The 19,271-nt window shown below is 35.4% G+C and overlaps 1 protein-coding gene across 1 annotated transcript in view; it reads left to right on the plus strand.

Annotated features, from left to right (window-relative positions):
* Window positions 1-19,271, plus strand: part of LOC118192925 (ATP-binding cassette sub-family G member 5) — a 90,945-nt gene that overhangs the window by 42,818 nt on the left and 28,856 nt on the right. The window contains exons 3-5 of the mRNA XM_035363936.2: window positions 9,224-9,403; window positions 11,216-11,448; window positions 14,636-14,753. Coding sequence (XP_035219827.1) covers window positions 9,224-9,403; window positions 11,216-11,448; window positions 14,636-14,753 — 531 coding nt within the window. The remainder of the gene's footprint in view (window positions 1-9,223; window positions 9,404-11,215; window positions 11,449-14,635; window positions 14,754-19,271) is intronic.

Below are 19,271 nucleotides of genomic sequence, written 5' to 3' on the forward strand. Positions count from 1 at the left end.
AAAATTTTCTTCTTTAATTGACAGTCCTCACAAAAATAGGCAAACGTGTACAAAAGAAGCTTCATAACCAAAAGAAATTTTATAATTCTTCAGCACATTTAATATACATATAGTTTCAATAATAGTATTCCCTTGCTAAGGTAATTTATTTATGAAAAATGGTCTTCAGTAAAAACATTTTTCCAGCAAATCGCGTGTTCTCCGTCTATCTGGGGAAGATGTCTTCATAGAGAAGGGAATATTGAATAATTTTTTTTCCTTATACATAGGAAAATTACAAAAATAGTTATACAAAAGGTACATTCCATGACATACTTAGTAATTTAGACCGAAGTTGTTGACATTTAGCGGTCTTCTTCTCTCACATTGCCGAGTCGAAAATTTATTCTGCCCGATGTAAAAAGCTTGAATTGATATTTAGATAATAAAAATAAATTATTGATCAATAATTTAGCTTTTGAATATTGTATGCATACAAGCAAATTAGTTATAGATAATTTTTTGGTATAATGCAAATCAGCATAGTAAATAGCATTGATATTACTTATTACAGTTCACTCATGCATGTGTATTATAGTTATGTATTGCCTATAATATGCAGAATAATGATGTAACGTAATTTAAAAAAAAAAAGTTTCTCCAGACTTTAACAGAATTCTTGCAAACCCATATTTCTGCCGAATACTTTCTAGACATTATCTGGCAGAGAACACGCACCGTAGTTTAATGTTTAACTAGCTATCAGTGCGATACGAATGAAGGGTCACCGTTCCGTTAGCGAATACCGCATATGTTAAGAGTGTACTGCATTTTTGGAGCTCCCATTGTGTCCATGTAAAATCTGAAGAGGATTTGTTTGGACAGTAGAGAACTTGAGATTGTATTGGATAAAATTATTGTTGAGGCCTTGTTTTGTATTTCAAAATAAATCCAATGACAAATCGACATTATTTATTGAAAATTACGAAACAAGGATGGATGTAATTTAGTAAAATGTTTGTATATGATAAACTGTAAAACAGTTGTACACACCCAATTCAACTTCACATTCATCGCACTGATTACGTGATTCACGTCTTTTATCATTTTTGCTGCAAACAACGGATCTTCTATATTATTTTTTATGCAGATGTATTTGGAGTAGAAAATGGTTTTTTCGATTAATCTTAATACATTATTATTTGTAAAATATCTCATTAATTTGTAAAACAATTTGTAAAATCTCTCATCCTTACCTTGTGATATTTTGTCAGTATTCACACGATTAACTTTTAAATGGAGTTGTGCCATGGAATTATACTCACTAGTTTAAAATTTATCTAAGCAAATCATTCCATAGGCACATACGTCATATAAAAAAGTATTTGATCAAACGTCGTTACTCTCCCACGTTGACCTAATTGTGCCAATGTAACGCATCTGGTAGATGTTGAATACAACCGACGCTAGTCAAAGAGAAGTACACTGCTGGCCATTAAAATTGCAACACCATGAAGGAAAGCAAATACAAAAAAGATATTTATGTACGTAAGCAGTACAGCATGAAGACAAAATGATTAAATTTGTAAGCAATTTGGGGGTTTAAGGGGGGCGAAATTAGTAGAAACAGCCTTTGCCCGGTTAGGTATTAAGTCGAACTGGGCTTGGATGACAGAAACAGACAGCTCCTTCCATGCTGCTTTCAAGTTTATGCCAAACTTCAGCTGGAGAGGGGTGGCGGCGAGTCTCTCAGCAACCCATGACCGGATGTTTTCAATGGGTGACAGATCTGTGACCGTGCAGGCCAGAGCAATCGAATACCCTGTGTATCGAGGAAGATCAGAACACGACGTGCAACATGTAGTCTTGCATTATCTTGTTGGAAGATGGCGTTTGGCAGGCCTCGACGATAGGGCACAACCATTGGACATAAGACCTCAGAAATGTACCGATCTGCGTTCAAATTGCCGTCGATCCGAGCCAGAAATGTGCGTGTCGTGTACCCAGTGGCTGCTCAAACATAAGGAGCAGGGCGCCTATGACGATATCAAATGCAAGCAGGGGACGTGAGGTCTCCTCGGAGTCTCCAGATACGTATACGGCCATCAGAATACTGCGTTCAGAACCTAGAGTCGTCTGAAAAGATGACGTTGTGCCACGCCTGGTATGCCGCTTTGTCGTTCGGCGCACCAGATTCGCCGTCTCTCTCTGTGCTTGCATTATCAATTGAAGACGAAGTAATGGTCAACGTGTCCACATTGTTGCAAACATCAACGCACCGTGCGTGCGGATATTGGGCGTGCTTCAAACATGCCCATTTCCTGAGTAATGGTCAATGATATGGTTGTACGGTTTTGCAGATCAAGAAAATTTGGAAGCAAACAAAATTCAGTCAGTTCTAAGTTATGAAAATAACCAGTTGGTTAAAATATGAAAATTCTACCACATGTCCACAAGTCCTCCATTGTATTTATTTATCACTTGATGAAAATGAGGTGCGTCATTTAATGAAAATAAACAATATTTAATACTGAGAAATGTTAAGTCTACAATTATGTGCAAAACTAATGATGAAATTTCACACCATTGTGCTTATTTGAAACAAGCATATAAATACATTACATTAAAAGTAGATTTTGTAAGCACTTTCCTTTCACGATTTCAGTAGTGCGAGCTATAATTGTGGAATTTTTCACAACAAAGACTATTTATTAGACCAATGAGGCAATTTGCCAAGAAGGTCTATTAATTTCGTTTTGGCATTTTGCGTTGGTTCACTATGAACGGCGTTTCACTTCTCAAATTGTTGCCACCAAATATTAGTGCCCTGCATTATATTTAAAGAAATTAAATAATGAAGAATCTGCATGAATGTGTGTATGTTTCTCGCGCTGAGGAAAAAAAAGTAGCTAGAAACATCAGATTTTGAATAACGTAGTCCTTCACTCGAATATAAACATCTGGAAGTCCAAATTTGGAATTTTTTTATTATCTATTTCATATTTTGTAAATATAAAATATATCTATCTGTATATTGTAAATATGAAATAGGTAATAAACTATTTTAGAATAGAATTTTCGATTAATAAACTCAACGATTTCAAAGCGAGCAGGGTAACACTGTACGGAAAAAAATATCTCCAGCTCGCGAGACTGTGTATCGGAAATTCTAAAAATATGCGCTTTTTAAATTATTTTGCGACATTGCTGTTGAATTGAATTTTATGGTTTAAGTGCGAAGGATATGATATTTAATAACTAAAGGTAACGTACAAAACATTAATATAAATAACGTTTATATTACGTCCTTGCGTAATATAAAATCTGAAAGCTTTCAGATTTTTTTAAAATTAAATGAGACAAAATAATTATTCAAATATTAAAGATGAAAATTATACATTGGATATATAAATCTAGGAAAATGAAAACAAGATCGTTGCACTTCTTGGTTCAGATATTTATTTTATGAATTGATTTATAAGATAATGATTGACATATGCGTGGGAAGTGGAACAGTCTGCAAAATTTTGTAATTGATTTTTAAATAGAATAAATGTAATAATGGGGCTAGCGAAGTTTTACAATTATCGAATTCTGTAATTCTTAATCCTTATTTTAATTTAAAATTAGGTACAATTTCCGAATGCTTATATAATTTACTATGGAAATTGCTAGGCTACTGAGACATATCGGATTTTCTTTGTAGCATGCACTGACGCTTCGTTGACAAGAGTAAAAGATTTACTTGCAATCAAAGATCTCTGAACCGCAACAGTTTTATGAAATGCATTACGTAAGCATGTAGCTTAGATTAAGTTTGCGTTATGGTAAGTTGATTATTATACCGCATTTACTCACGTATCCCCCCGTGTTTTTGCTAATTTTTATCGTACGAAAATCGACAGGGGAAAATTATGCGAATAATTTAATTTCCAAGAGACACGGTTACACTAACATAAATAAAAAACGGAAGCCGAAGAGAAACACACTAAGTGAAACATACAATGAGTAGCACAACAACCATGAGTTTGGCGTAGAGATTTGACTGATTTTTGGTTTGGCGGCCAAACTCAAGGTTATTGTGTTACTAATTTTCCACATATAAACTGCCGGTAACTATCACAATATTAATTATTTCAAAGAAATGTACATTGTAACAAGAGCAGATGGTGTCTGTGCCGGCTGTTTATAGCTTACAAATCGTCGTCATCGTCACTGTTGTCATCATCACTGTCAATCGTCGCCATCGTCATCACAACACGGTGACGAAGACAGTTATAAACCGTCTTCAGTCTACAACTGGTCTTGAAAATTATCAACAGCATTAGATTTAGCCAGTGTCAGCATTAGATATGTCCCGTTTCTTTGAAGTTTATCACTGTTATTGCTTCATCAATCCCAACCCATGCATCGAAAATTCCCAAGAAAATCACTATAGCAAGAACAATATCATTACATGAACGAATCTATTTTAAAATTTAGGGGAGCTCGCCTTGAGAATGGAGAAAAACACGTAAAAATTTTTAAAAAATTCAGAATCTTTTGCTAGAAAACGAGAGGGAAAAATGCTTGAATAAATGTGGTACATTTTTGGCTTCAAAAATGAAAAATTTGAAATAAAATTCGGGCGTTTGTAATAAGCCATGCAGATTTCGACACCCTGTATTTAGATCTAATCCATTCTGTCATTCGAATTCTCTTCTATGTAATGTAAATGGGAATCATTTTCAAAGACGTAGGGGACACCTTAGAGAGGCTTAGTAAAGAGACATTCGATTCATTTACTTTTCCACAATTATTTATCATTCAAAATGAAATTTTGTGTATTGCTGCAATAGTATATTACAGTAACAAGTGAAAAAATGACGGTTTTACTCACGCATGTATCGGATTTGCGAAATGAAGTCCCACAAAATTTTCGTAAATATTATGGGGGTCCAGGGTTCACGAAAAAAATCTCATTGATAATAAGGGGTCGCGATTGAAAAAAGTTTAAGAAGCCCTGATCTAGACAATCATGTGATTCGCGTCATTTACAGTAGTTATATAGCACCTTTTATCTAGTAATAAGATGAATCGATGACAGCAAACGTAACTTCATTGTCGACCACAGTCAGCATGCGCATCAGATATGTGATTTTAGAGTCACGGTTGAAGTGACATACTCACCCACTGCTATATTTAACTCAGGATGATTGATGAGGTTTCTTCATGGAATTGCTTTTAAGACATGTGATGGATATTTGTGAAGTTGCCCTAAATGACTGAGCCGGTCCAACGAATCAGCGTAACAATATTACTTAAACATACATTATTAGATATTATGAGCACACTATACAGATATTATGACATTACTGAGCTTAAAATATATTTAAATGCATTATCTAGAATTGTATAACAAATATTTGATAATTCACGTAGTTACCAAAATCTTTGCAAGCCCGTAATGAAATCAGGAAAAGACACTTCATAATACTTTTACTCAAGAAATCAGCTGCAAAGATTTGTTGAAATGTGAATTGTTTCAATGTTAAACATTTATTCCTGTAACGAATCTTGAGTTAGTAGTGACTTTTGCAGTACATTTTTATAAATGGTAATCTCATAGTTACTGGCTTCATTTAGATTTGCCCCTGAGAAAATTTTTTGAGTATCCATACAAAAGTCTTAATTATAAAGAAAATTGCGATTAACCAAATGAGCAGCTTCTTAATGTTCATGTTTCAAGAAATTTTTAAAAAAACTCATAAAAATGATTGAGAGGGGCTGCTTCTTGATGGTGTCCCAATACAAAAGGTACCGGCACCTTTGTTCAGGTGGGCCACTGTGCTCCAAGACAGGAATCTATGCAAAGGTGCCTTGGTATAAAAATTGGCCGAATTCTTATGAAGGTCAATTTTGTAACTGAAGAAAGTATGTGTAGCTTTATACCATAGGATCCCTTACCAATACCGCTCGGCTAAGTCAGATGTTTAACAGAGTTGCGGCAATCGTTTGATTAATTGTCCTCCCTGATATAACATCATCTTAAAAGTCTGTTTAACTTAATTCCAAACAGAGCGGAAATGGAATTCCTTCCCGTATCCTATCAAATTTTTAGTCAAATCAAATGTAAGTGCGATGACCTTTTGCTACAGCGCCCTTTCCTCTTAGCACACATTAGGAAATCATACACACGTAACTTTATGATACTTGTAACAAGGTCTTTGTTCTCCGTGATCCATTGCGTGACCGTGAATTTTATTTCTATCCCAAATCCGATGAGTTTTTGACCCACGCACTTTCTAAAATGAACAAAAACAAAATCAAATGCAAAGCGGATTACAGAGTTTACGAAAGTGGAAAATGACTTTGGTGGGATCTCTCACTCGGATGACAAAGCAAGACGAGGAATTATTCTTTAACTCCTCTTAGGCAGAAAATTGGCAAAGCTTTCAATGTACTTTACATTCCCCTTTGTTGACGGGATTCATAACTTCATTCGGAAACTGTACTCTGTTAGATTAGGTCTGTAAGCAATGAAAACATTTTTCATGGTCATTCTTCTGACTTAGGTAGCCATTGTAGTGAATGCGCCAAAATAAGATCCACTCGAATGAGACTAAGAAGGTCTTCAAGACCTTAATGTTTCCGAAGTCTTTACTATCGTGCTTCTTTTATTGACTTTGAAAATACTCAAGACTTATGATTATCTTTTAACATGCAGGATACATTTCTTAATAGCGAAGTCTTGTGAGGTTTTAAAATAGCGGTTATCTTTTTGTTTACAAGCTAGCTTAAAAACAGTTACAGCAACTTCTGAATTTTGCTACAGATTACCAAATGACAAAATCTGTTTGACTAAACTGCTTTCATTTTTAGTTATGTAAACTCATTTAAAACGTTTTCATTATTTCATAGGTTGTGTATATAAAAGTCGGTGCAATAAATTATCGGACAGGAAATTAGGAATATAACTTGAATATATTTACTAAATGCATTTAAAATTATTACGAATTTTGATATTGCAATAAATCTGCTCATAATCTTATAATTGTAAGCAAGTCATTAATGAATGGATGCCATAATTGCCATAATTGAATGGATTTATTGTTGTTGTTGCTCATTTGTCTGACCTATAGTCAGCCCAAGCCCACGAAATTGTTCATGGCAAGATACGCTTGCCGTTGGCAACAACCTTGCGCACCTAACAGGTAACAATGCGATTGAGCTAAGTTCGGCGCTCAATTTTGAAGGACAGCACTTCGGGGAAAGGGTCCGAAACCCTACCATCAACCTCTCGAGAGGACTTTCGGTTCGCCTCATATTTAGAGTGCCCTCATGCCGCACGGTCATTTCAAACATACATGCTGTCTCTGGGATTCGAATCCGGGCCCTTCGGCACGGCAGTCAGCGACGCTTAACCACTTCACTGTTTGGGCGGCAATGGACTCGTTAGATTATGGCAAAGCGAAGGATACAACCATGAAGAACTTTATAAAGAAAACTGGTTGGTATTTGCGTAGCACGCGAAAAAACCACGAAAACACCCATTTGTCCAGGATTTGAACCCGAGTAGGCCCACTAGCGGCCCAGCGGTAAAATCGGTGAACACTGGTAGTTCTGACCTGGGTTCGAATCCAGGCGAACGGACTGGCTGCATGGCCGTTTTTCTGGTTTTCTCCATGTGTAACGTGTATATAAGCCAAGTTTGCCTTAGAAAGTTCTCCACGAAGGAATCTCTTCCCTTAGGGAGACAGCCGTAGCGTGATTTACCATATAATAAACTAAACCAAAATTGAACCCGGGTAGAAGAACTACCAGTGTTCAGCAATTTTAACCATTCGTCAGCTGATAGGCACTTATTTGAAAAGTTGTTAAATAATAAAAACCAGCGAAAAAAATACTTTGAGAATATGAACTTCTTAGCCATTTTTAAAATGTTGTCCTTGTATAAACATACTCTTCTAATTAAAGCGTAATGATCCAGTCTGGAGAAGAATTTGGAGGGCAACCTTACTTTCTTCCTTCGTCAAAAAGTGCTTTTCAGTCAGTGCTTATTCAACTATTAAACAAAGACTAAAGCTTTTTAAATCAATGATCATGAAACTACAAAAGGCAGTTTAGTTCCCGAGCATTTTTCGAAACATATGAATAAAATATGCATAATTTATCGGTTACAGTTAATCCAAGAACACTAAAGTACAATCAGGAAAAATTTTGAAGCATCTTTTAAAGTTTGGGAATATAGTGCGATAGTATCTCGACTTATGAACTTAATTCACTCCTGTCCTCATTTCGAAATCCAGTTTTCCATTTTATTTTATGAGAAATCAATTAATCCTCTCCCAGATTTAGAATTTTTGAAAAATTAAAAAAAGAAAAAGTACGCAATCGTGTAGAAATTATACGTTTTACTAATAAAATCTTTCTTTTTATCAAAGGCTGTAAAAATAATCGTTAATTAAAAAAAAAAAAAAAAAAAAAAAAAAAAAAAATTTTCTTGTGATTAATTTGATTGTGTTCTCATCGGTTGCTTTTTTTAATGTATTTAGTCAATTTGGAGGATATACGAAAAACTTGCTCAGCGATTACTGAGTCTGTTTGTCTAACATTTTTCTAAAATGATTAACGGTCTTTTCATTGAAAATATTGATAACTCTAGAAACAACCGTTTGATATGGATGCCACATGTTAACTAGTTTGCTAGAAGCGTTCTGATTCGCTAGAAGCGTTGTAAAATTTTCTTTACATCATTTGTTTTTACTGCTTCTTTTATTGCTACATTCTTCATCTTTTCTTTTTCTACTTCTTTCGTAACTTCTGTAGCTCTCCAGTGGTCAGTGGTACAAATCCGAAATATCGTGTTTCCCCATGTGTAACGTGAACATAGGCAATTTTAAGACAATCCTTCAGTAGTGTGTTCTCCTCTTAGGCAGGTAATCCATTTTTGCTTTGCCTTCATCAATTAGCCAATGAACAGACATCACGTAGTTAGTATTCATTCGTTAAAAATGTATCCACTACCCAATATAGTTGGCTTTAGGAATAAAATAATAATGATATCAGAGCATCATAACCGTGAACGTCAGTTTATTTATATTAAAGGAAAGTAATCAATCTTAACAACTCTGAATGTTAGTAGTGACAATTTAATAGTTCTAAGTGTTAAATATTGCAATGTGCATTTAGGAATCTCTAACACTCATCCGTTTAATTAAAGAAGTCATACTTATTTTTAATTTATCTGCATTATCACTAACAGGTCCAGCTGTCATATCCAGTGACCACGTACTGGAGCTGAATAGTGTTTTCCACACCGGTCAAGTAGAACCTGGAACGTGTTTCCAGAAGTTGACTGGTTCCGTCCCAACAGGAACAGTGCTGAAGGATGTGTCCATGGAGGTGCATGCCGGTGAAGTGATGGCTGTACTGGGTTCTAAAGGTGAGTGATGGAGATATTCTTATGGTACTGATGCCTAATTGTCCTTGTTTGGCAATCGTCTTTGGTGGTATGGATGATATTTAACCAAAAACCTAAATTATTTTGTAAAGGCACATGAAATATCTTCTATTCAGTCATACCATTATGTCACGTCAGGAAGTGCTAAGTAATAGGGGGACCGGAAAGTAATGTCGTTTTCTTACATTAAATTCAAACGAATACATTTTTAACAAGTTTTTATTTTTAATCAATAATATAATCACCCTCGTTATCAATAACCTTTTGCCATCTAATGTGCAGATTTTCAATCCCGGACCGATAAAATGAATTGGTATTTAAGTAAAATATCTGGAGAGCACATTTTGGACATCATCCAAATTTTCAAATATTTTGCCACTAAGAAAATGTTGTAGGGATCCGAATAAATGGAAATCCAATGCTGCGATATCGGCCGAGTATGGTGGGTGAGCATGGCAGTACCTCCCACCCCAATTCATTCATTTTTTCCAGTGTTCGTCTTGCACAGTGCGGTCTTGCATTGTCGTGTTGCAGAATGACGCCTTTACCGTTGACAATTGATATTTTTCGATTAAAGATTGGTTAAATAGATCCAATTGTTCCCAATAAAAGTCTTCATTAACATTTTTTCCAGGTTTCAGCAATTCAAAATGAAAAGTTCCGCGAATACTCCATCAAACACCCAGAAGCGCCTTTTCGGGATGTAAACCCTTTGTAACCCCTATTAAAACTGCCTTTTGAGTTTTGGATTATCATATAGGACTTATTTTTTTGTCTCCACTAATCAAACGATCAAAAATCGGTTCTGTATGGGGCCGTTGAAGCAATACGTTGCATGTGATGGATAGGTTGGCTTTGTTCTTTTCGGACAGATTATGGAGGACTCAAACACCTGCTTTGCTTATTTTTCCATTCTGCTTGAAATGTTCTTGCATGGTCGACCAAGGTTGGTTAAGAATATTTGACATGGATTTGCTCCACTTCTGCCCTTAGCATGTTGCTGTCGACATGCGCAGAAATGACATTACTTTCCGGTCCCCTATTAACTAAGATTTAAACATTAGTCATACAAGTTGTGCATCTTATACGAGCCTTCGTTTGAATGCTCCATTAAGAAAAATTCGCATGTGGTGTAATCATGATTTTGCAACTCTCTTTCATTGAAAATGATCATTTCTCCTCCATTCCTAGGAAAAACACTTTAAGAAATTTTAAATTTGAAAAATTTGGAACTTCTTGACCTATGTTATTTTTTCACTAAAATAAATATCTTAAAAAGATAGTTTTCCCTAGAGTAGTATTGAAATAAATGAATTATTACGTAAGATCTGCGCAATAGATAAATTAAACCATTTTTATGAATGCTCTAATTAGGAAGGAAGTACAAGCAGTAAAAAATAAATATTTCATCATTTTTATATTAACCAAGTAAACCAATTTTCGTTAAAATTTCCCTGAATTACAAAAATTGTGTAGCACTTAAGAGTGAAAATTATAAAGAAAATATGAATTTTGTTGTTCGCGTTAAAAATATTGTTGAAACGTAATTATTACAAAACAATTTTTAATTTTAAAATGCTTTTATTCTGTAGTGGTAAAGGAATAAATTAAAGATTTGAAATTTTCTTCGTATCGCGTGCTCTAAATGTCTTAAGACCCTTATAATAAATACTGCATAACATTTCCGCTTGGGTCTCTAGGTACAGAAAATAAAATAAAGCTGATTTGATACAGATTGCCATTGAAATAATAGCTTAACATTTTAAAAACTTTTTATTCATTTATTTATTTTAGGTAGCGGAAAACGAGCCTTATTGGAAGTAATAGGTCGACGGGCTTTGGGCATGACCAGAGGTCAGATCATACTGAATGACATATCCTTGACCTTACAGTTGTTCCAAGAACAATGCGGCTTTGTTCCCAGACAAGTGACCCTTCTACCGGGTTTGACCGTTCGTCAGACACTGATGTATTCTGCGCAGTTAACTATCGGATCTAAAGTTTCCAAGTCAATGAAAAGAAACAGGGTTGGTATTTAATGAATTTTGCAAATAGGTAAATGCAAATAGGCTAAAATTTGAAAGATTGCCTCTTTGATCGTTTAATTTGAAATATTGCCTAGTATTTAATGTTTTTTATTTGACTAAATCAATGGAAATTTATTTCTCAGAGTCACTGATAAACCTCCCTCAGAGTCTGAATATCAGGAATGTCGGTAGAAATAAAAATTGACAGCAGGCTCTCTTTTCATTTAAAAATCTGCTGTTGTTTAATGCGTAAGATTACTAACGGAAGTGTGAGGATGTTACAGAACAAATAAAACAAACAAAAGATTTTACGCACCCATACATTTTATTTTTTTATTTATTACATTTATTCATTCAAAATAATCCTATACAAACCTGGTCGATGATATGAGAAATAAGATACATAATTTAAGATGTCTGCAGTTATATTCCAAGTAAATATTAAATCTATAAATGAATTGCCAAGTGTACTTGGATATTCATTTGGCACTATATTGAGATTAAAATATTTTATAAAATTAAATGCTTTTTCATTTCGTATAAAATTCAGCAAATACCGTCCGAACACACTGACTGTCTATGCGCGACTGTCCACCAGACGATCTTGCCACTTGGCAAAATAAAATGCGGCAAAGACTACCCAAACATGACGACTTTGCGACTCATACCCAATCGCGCGGAGCTTTGACGTCACCAAAATGAATATCGCTATTTTTGACGCGTTACTATGCGTATACCCTTTGTCCAATTTTTATTATTATTACTGTTTTTTTAACGTGTTTGCTAATGTGCCTTTTTACTTATCTAATGATGTATTTAGATTGATTGCAACATTTACAGTTTCGAAGATATAAACATTCGCGCACTTAATTTTTGCTTTCCTGTCAGACCATTATGGAAGAACTTAATCCTACATTAAAAGAGTGTCTAGAGGGAGGGAAAGGTTTTTTTTTCCCCTAAAGAATTGCTTGCCTTAAGAGGAGTTCCTCTCCCCCTCCCCAAATACGCTATTTTAACCATTTTCGTAATATTTCTTCTCAGCCAGATTTAATTTGACTGTCTTAATAACCGAACGTTCCTATCGATATATGAGAAAGTTTCTTGAATCCTGTGGACAGGAAGATCCTGTGTGGTAAAGTATCCATACAGCTATTTTGCCGATCTTTAAAGTAATATTTAAATTTTAATCTTAAAGTAATATTTAAATTTTAATCTTAAAGAAATATTTTTATATCAAAGAATTAAGCTTAGTAAGTGACAATATGTTATCCACACATAAAGTATTGAAGACGTCTCCCTTAAAATTAAGTTCTTATTCCTGTTTACGTCAGTTTCGTGGCGATCACATCAGTCGTATCTAAATCGAACGTGTAAAGTGATAAAATTTTTCATGCAAAATTAGTTGTAGTTATTTTTCTATAATTGCGTATGTGGCTGGTTTTGTTAACAACGTATCGAATTACACAGTAGAGAGGCAAACAATAATTTTAAAAATGTAAGCGATGTTGCAATTTTGTCAGAGGATGGTCTTAGGACTGTTTGTCAACTTTTGACAAATCATAATCATCTACATGTTGTTGAAAGCACATTTCTGCTAACATTTTTGAACCAATAATAATAGATGCTTTAGAAATCATTCGGTTTTTAAATTTATAACAAGCTGAATATTTCGTAAATTTTTCCCGAAATGATTCTGGGTAGATCTTTGAAATACAACAATGACAAATTAACATCATTTAGCGAAGTTCGTTTATTGCCTTTAATAACTTTCCTCATATGTCCAGTCGATATTTCAGTGCATCAATAAATATTTCATAACGGACAATGATTTGAACTTGTATTTTCATAAATTTCTAAAATGATCACTGAAAATGTTGGAACTACTCTGATATGCGCCCTCAAGTCGCCAAATATTTTTGGCGAGAAACTGCACGCTGCCATATTACTATCTAAATCTTTGTCTACATTTCGAACTTTAAGCCTAAAATTCCCCGAAAACGTGGTTTTCGAAAATGCAAAAAGCACGTTTTGAACACACAATTTAAGCTAAAAATCCGAAACAAAAACAAAAAATTTAGATAGCAAAAACGTAAATTTTCTAACCGAAAATATTCGCAAGAATCCATCTACACAGCGATATGTTTTAACTTAAAAGAACATCTTCGAATGACACAATCTAAGCAACAAACGAATCAACGAACTACGCTCACCTCGCTTTAATAAATTAACATAATAATTATAAATTTCAAAGAATACCATGTACACAGCATCCTGTTTCAACTAGAATTGCACAATCTAGGCAACAAACGAATCTACGAACTATGCACACCTCGATTTAATAAATTTACATAACAACAATAAATTTCAAAGAATACCATGTACACAGAGTTCTGTTTCAACTTTAAACAACATCTATGAATTGCACAATCTAGACGCTACGCACTAATCAGCAAAATAAATTTCAAACAATTTAAAAAAAAACAATAACCACAGAAATTCAAGCTAAAAAAAAAAAAAAAAAAAAAAAACAATGAACATAACATTCTACAAAATAAGAACAAGAATAAAATGCACTTACCATGAATTAATGCTTTTTCGAACAGCAGAAATACCAATTTCATACCGCCTTTAACATCCCGCCACGTAATCACTATCGTATTTATATGACAGCCAGACATACTATCCAGAAAATTCATACTATGGTTCACAAATAAATAAAATCACAAATCCCTACTTCTATCATGCATAGCCACTAAAAATAATCTCCCAGACCCTCTTTCCACACCTCCAAATACCCACTACCCCTCAACAGGATGGCCACGATGATATTTCCTTCTGCCAACTTCAATTCAATAATCTTTCGCTCTATCTTCTCAGACACAGAGCATGACGCGAACCAACGAGCTCCAGCGAAAGATTTTTCAACGTCAGCGGGGTTGCTATACAACACACAATCGCGCTAAAAACCAGCGCAGAACACATATCGCCACATTTGGTGAAATTAAGGCGTACATCAGAGTTGTACCAAAACGTTTTTCAAGAATAACTTTTGTATCAAAATAGGTCTGTTAGACGTATCAACAGGTGATATCTGAAAACATTTTGGAACTGCTGATGTAGATGTTTTAGAAAATGCTCATTTTGTTATCTTTTATGCAATTTTAACATTTCATAACTTCTACCTTAGGTGAAGCAAGTGATGGCAGATCTTGCTTTGAATCAAGTATCCAACCGGGAAGTCAGCTCTTTAAAGCCGAGTGAATATAGAAGACTAGCCATTGGAATAGAAATCGTCAAAGATCCAGGTAATTAATTTTGTACAACGTCTGCAGTAGTACTATTACAACATTCTACACATGAGGTACTTCTTTAGAGTTTGATTTAAATATTTTTGACATACTACGTAATTCATTGATCAATTTTTTAATTCAGGACACTCAGTAATACAGCGTTTACACTGAGTGGTAGTAAAAATCCTTTCCTCATTTCAATATAATGAATATTGAATCTTGTAGGAAGAATAAAGCTAATTTTTCAGAATAAACAAAATACTTTTATTTAAATTTTAAAACAGAACCAAAAAAAAAATAAATACTGCAGCTCTAAACTATCAAAATTTTAAACTGTTAACTACTGCAGTTAAAACTCTTACAACCAGTCAAAAATTAAAAACATTCAACTCTCTAAACAAAAATATATATAAAAATCTTTCGAATCCTCTTCTTGTTGCCACACCGTAAAATGCAAGTTCTTGTCCTATTATTTATATTTCACGTTCTCTTTAAGTCACGATCTTCACAAGTCATGATCTTTACAAGTCATGATCTTTACAAGTCACGATCTTTACAAGTCCCGATCTTTACAAGTCTCCCCACAAGAAGCACATTCGTCACCGTAGAGACAATGTTGCTCAGAGTTCATTGAGAGAGAAAGAGTTAACAGCTAACCTTGACAAAGCATCAGCATTCCCATGTGAACTTCCTTTGCGGTATGTTACAGTCATGTTATACCGTTGTAACGCTAAGGCCCAACGAGACAGTTTAGCACCATGAGGGGCGCTTTGGGTCAAGTAGGTGAGGGGATTGTGATCAGACACAATCTGCACTTTGGCACCGAAAATCCATGTGTCAAATTTTTTCAAGGCTTCGATGACACAAAATGCTTCTCGTTCGATGGTTGACCATCGTTGTTGACAGGGCGTTAATTTCTTGCTGAAAAATGCTATGGGCATTTCTTTGCCATGTTCGTCGTTTTGAGCTAAACACGCTCCAATTGCGAAAGCAGATGCATCCGTATAGAGTTGAAAGGGCTTGCTGATGTCCGGAGTATGCAGAGATGGCATTTTAATCAACTCTTCTTTAAGTTTGTTAAAAGCTGCTTCTTTTTCAGAGTCCCATGGAATATTATTTGGAACACTCTTCTTTGTAAGGTTTGTTAGAGGTAAAACAATCTCAGAAAAATTTGGGATATAATCCCTATAGTAGCTTGCTAGCCCTAAAAGACTCCTGACTTCTTTTTTAGTGGTAGGCTTAGACAGATTTCTGATGACTTCTACTTTCTCAGGATCTGGAGAGTGAGTGCCAGAACCTATTACATGTCCTAGAAACTTCACGTGGCTCTTTCCGAAATCACACTTTTCTAGATTTGCGGTTAGACCTGCGTTTCTCAGTGTCTGAAACACTTGGTCGATGTGATAGAGGTGGCCATCCCAAGTTTCAGAAAATATTGCCACATCATCAATATATGAACGGCAGTAGTTCTTATGGTTTGCAAGCACCTTATCCATCGATTTTTGGAAGGTACTTCCAGCATTTTTCAAACCGAAAGGGAGAACTTTCCATTGGTAATGGCCGGAATGAGTGATAAATGCTGTGTAGGGTTTAGCTTCTTCTTTCATAGGAATTTGCCAATATCCCTTGGTTAAATCGAGAACTGTTATGAATTTGGCTTTCCCTATTTCGAATAGTAAATCTTTAGCAATCTTCATCGGATAGGCGTCCGGAATTGTGAAGCTATTTAAAAGCCTGAAGTCTATGCACAGTCTAACGCCGCCATTCTTTTTTGCAACACATACTATAGGATGTGCCCAGTTACTGTCACTGGGTTCTATAAGATCCCATTCTAACAGTTCTTTAACTTGACGATCGACTTCCTCTTGAAGTGAAACAGGAACACGGTAGGGCCTCAATCTTTTCGGATTACATCCTTCTGTAACCTTGATGTCATGACCATCAACATTGGCTTGACCAGGTTTGCTACTGAAAACATCTACATAAGATTTTAGTACTTTAAATAGTCCTTCCCGTTGGTAATATTTTAAGTCACCTTTCGAATTTTGTAAATGGGTCCAGATATCATCAGCAGATTTATTCATAAGATCTGCTGGTGCATAGTGGATATCTCCAAACTCTTCATCTTGGTCAAAAATGATACCAACGTGATCTACACGAGCAATATATGGCCTTAACTTATTTATATGGAGTTCCCTAATACTTCCGTTTTCCATTTCGATTTTGGCAGAGTGTGGCCTGGTAAGTTTGATCACGGTAGCTGGTCCTTGCCACGTGTTGAGCAATTTATGTGATGATGATGGCATTAACACGAGGACTTTGTCCCCAACATTGAAAGTCTTTTCTTGAGAACGTAAATTGTATCTTGAAGTGTACTCTTCTTGAGATATTTTGGAATTTGCTGATGCAATGTCATGAGCTTTTCTTAATTTTTCTAAAAGGTCTTGTAGATAATTTTCAATTGAACGGGAAGCTGTAACTGGAATGCTACGTTCACCTGTCCATATTTCTTTCAGCAAAGATAATGGTCCTGGTGGTATTCTTCCATATACCATCTGGAAGGGAGACAAACCAGTGGTGCTATGTGGCACTTCTCTGTAGGCAAACAAGAGATAGGGAAGATTCAAATCCCAGTTTCTGCCATGTTCTTGGATATTTTTGTTCATCATCTCTTTTAAGGTTCTATTCCAACGCTCGACAGCACCCATACTCTCGGGGTGTCCTGGAGTGGAGAATCGTGGAGACACACCAAGTAAGTTCTCAAAGGCTCGGGTGAGTTTGGCTGTGAAATTAGTTCCCTGGTCGGAACAAATCACTTTTGGAAATCCAGTTTGAGTAAAAAACCTCATCAAAACGTTGCATGTTGTTTTCGCACTTATGTCTTTGACGGGGGTGGCTTCTGCCCATCTGGTGCATAGGTCAACTGCACATATCACAAACCGATGACCTCTCCTGGATGGAGGTTCTAATGGCCCGATACAATCCACGCTCCATACTTCAAAGGGTGTTTCCGGCCTAACAATAGGTTGAATTGGGATTCGATCTTTGTACGTAACTGTTCTCCTCAATTGGCATTCTTTACAACTTTCACAGAATTTTTTAACATCTTGCTTAATAGTAGGCCAAAAGAATGAGTACTTGATTCGTTGAATTGTCTTTTTCTCACCGAGGTGGCCGGCAAGAGGGATTTCATGTGCCATTCTTAGGACTTCCCTTCTTTTTTCTAAAGGTAATACAACTTGCTTAATGTTTTCACCACAGATATATTCGGAATGAAGTAATATGCCATCATCGAAAGTATATGAATTTTGATTTTTATTTGCCCATTCAAAGCATTTTTTCAGAGTTTCGTCTTGTTCTTGATGTGTCTTGAATTCTAGTCTTACCTTGTTCGTTGTTTTCAGAGACTCTATGTTTTCTTGGGAAATCTGATTAACAACAGCCAAATTTGTAGTAATGTCTTCAACTGGTGAGGGTTTATCATCTGTCTCTTTGTACTCTAAGGCGGATGCATCCCAATGACGATCACAGTTCCACAGTTCGATATTTCCACAGAGTGTTTCATAAGCTGAAGAACTCAATAGCAAGTCGGTAACTAGCTTTTTTGAAACAGCACACGTAATGGACACTCTACCGTGAAAATCATCGTCAATTTTCATCTGGAAAATCTTTAGTGGAGTAATTTCGTTTTCACCAAAAGCAGAAGATATCTCTATTTTACTTTCTCCTTCGCAAGGTATGTTGTCAACCAATTTCTCACGGACTACTGAAATTTGTGCTCCCGTGTCTACGATTCCATTTAGAATAATATCTCCACATTTAACTTTGACCAGTTTTAATTCATCTATGTTTCTAGATACGTCTACTGATTTTGAGACAGGAATAGAGATCTTGGCAGTTAGCACTTCTGGTTTTTCTTTTTCTGCTAGGGGTGCTTGTGTTTGTATTAAGTTGTTTTGTGCTGTTGCAGAAGCACTTCTTGGTATCCGATTTTTGGTACATAACTTAGATGTATGACCTTCTTTTCCACAATTATAGCAAGTTAATTTGAAATTAGTCTTTTGTGGTTCGTCACTCTTACGGGATGGGTACACTCTTGGCGTGTTTTCAGCGTACAGCGATTTATTTCTGAAAGCTCTTTCTGGAAGTGGAGAACGAGGTTGCCATTTTTTATTAGTTCTGTCTGCTGATGGATTACCACCATTCTGTTTTGAGATATTACGAACACTGTCATATTCGTCAAGTTTATCAGCTAATTTGGTTGGAGAAACGAATTTCGCCCAGTCGTCCAGAAGATGGTCTCTTACTTCATAGGGTACTCTTTTCTTAATTTGGTCAGTAATAATCAAGTCTTTTAACGCGGCAAAATTTGTGATTTCAAGACCATTGATCCATTCTTCAAAATAACTTGTAATTTCGTAGCAAAAATCTCTCCATGATTTTTCAGCGCTCTTTTGGTGCATCACAAATTTTTTTCTAAAGCTTTCAGGATTTAATTTAAATCTCTTCAATAAAATGGCCTTAATGTACTCA

The sequence above is a fragment of the Stegodyphus dumicola genome, chromosome 2 (assembly GCF_044657685.1).
Source record: "Stegodyphus dumicola isolate Sdum_Otavi_A_Nest chromosome 2, ASM4465768v1".
In the NCBI taxonomy this organism is placed as follows: Eukaryota; Metazoa; Arthropoda; class Arachnida; order Araneae; family Eresidae; genus Stegodyphus; species Stegodyphus dumicola.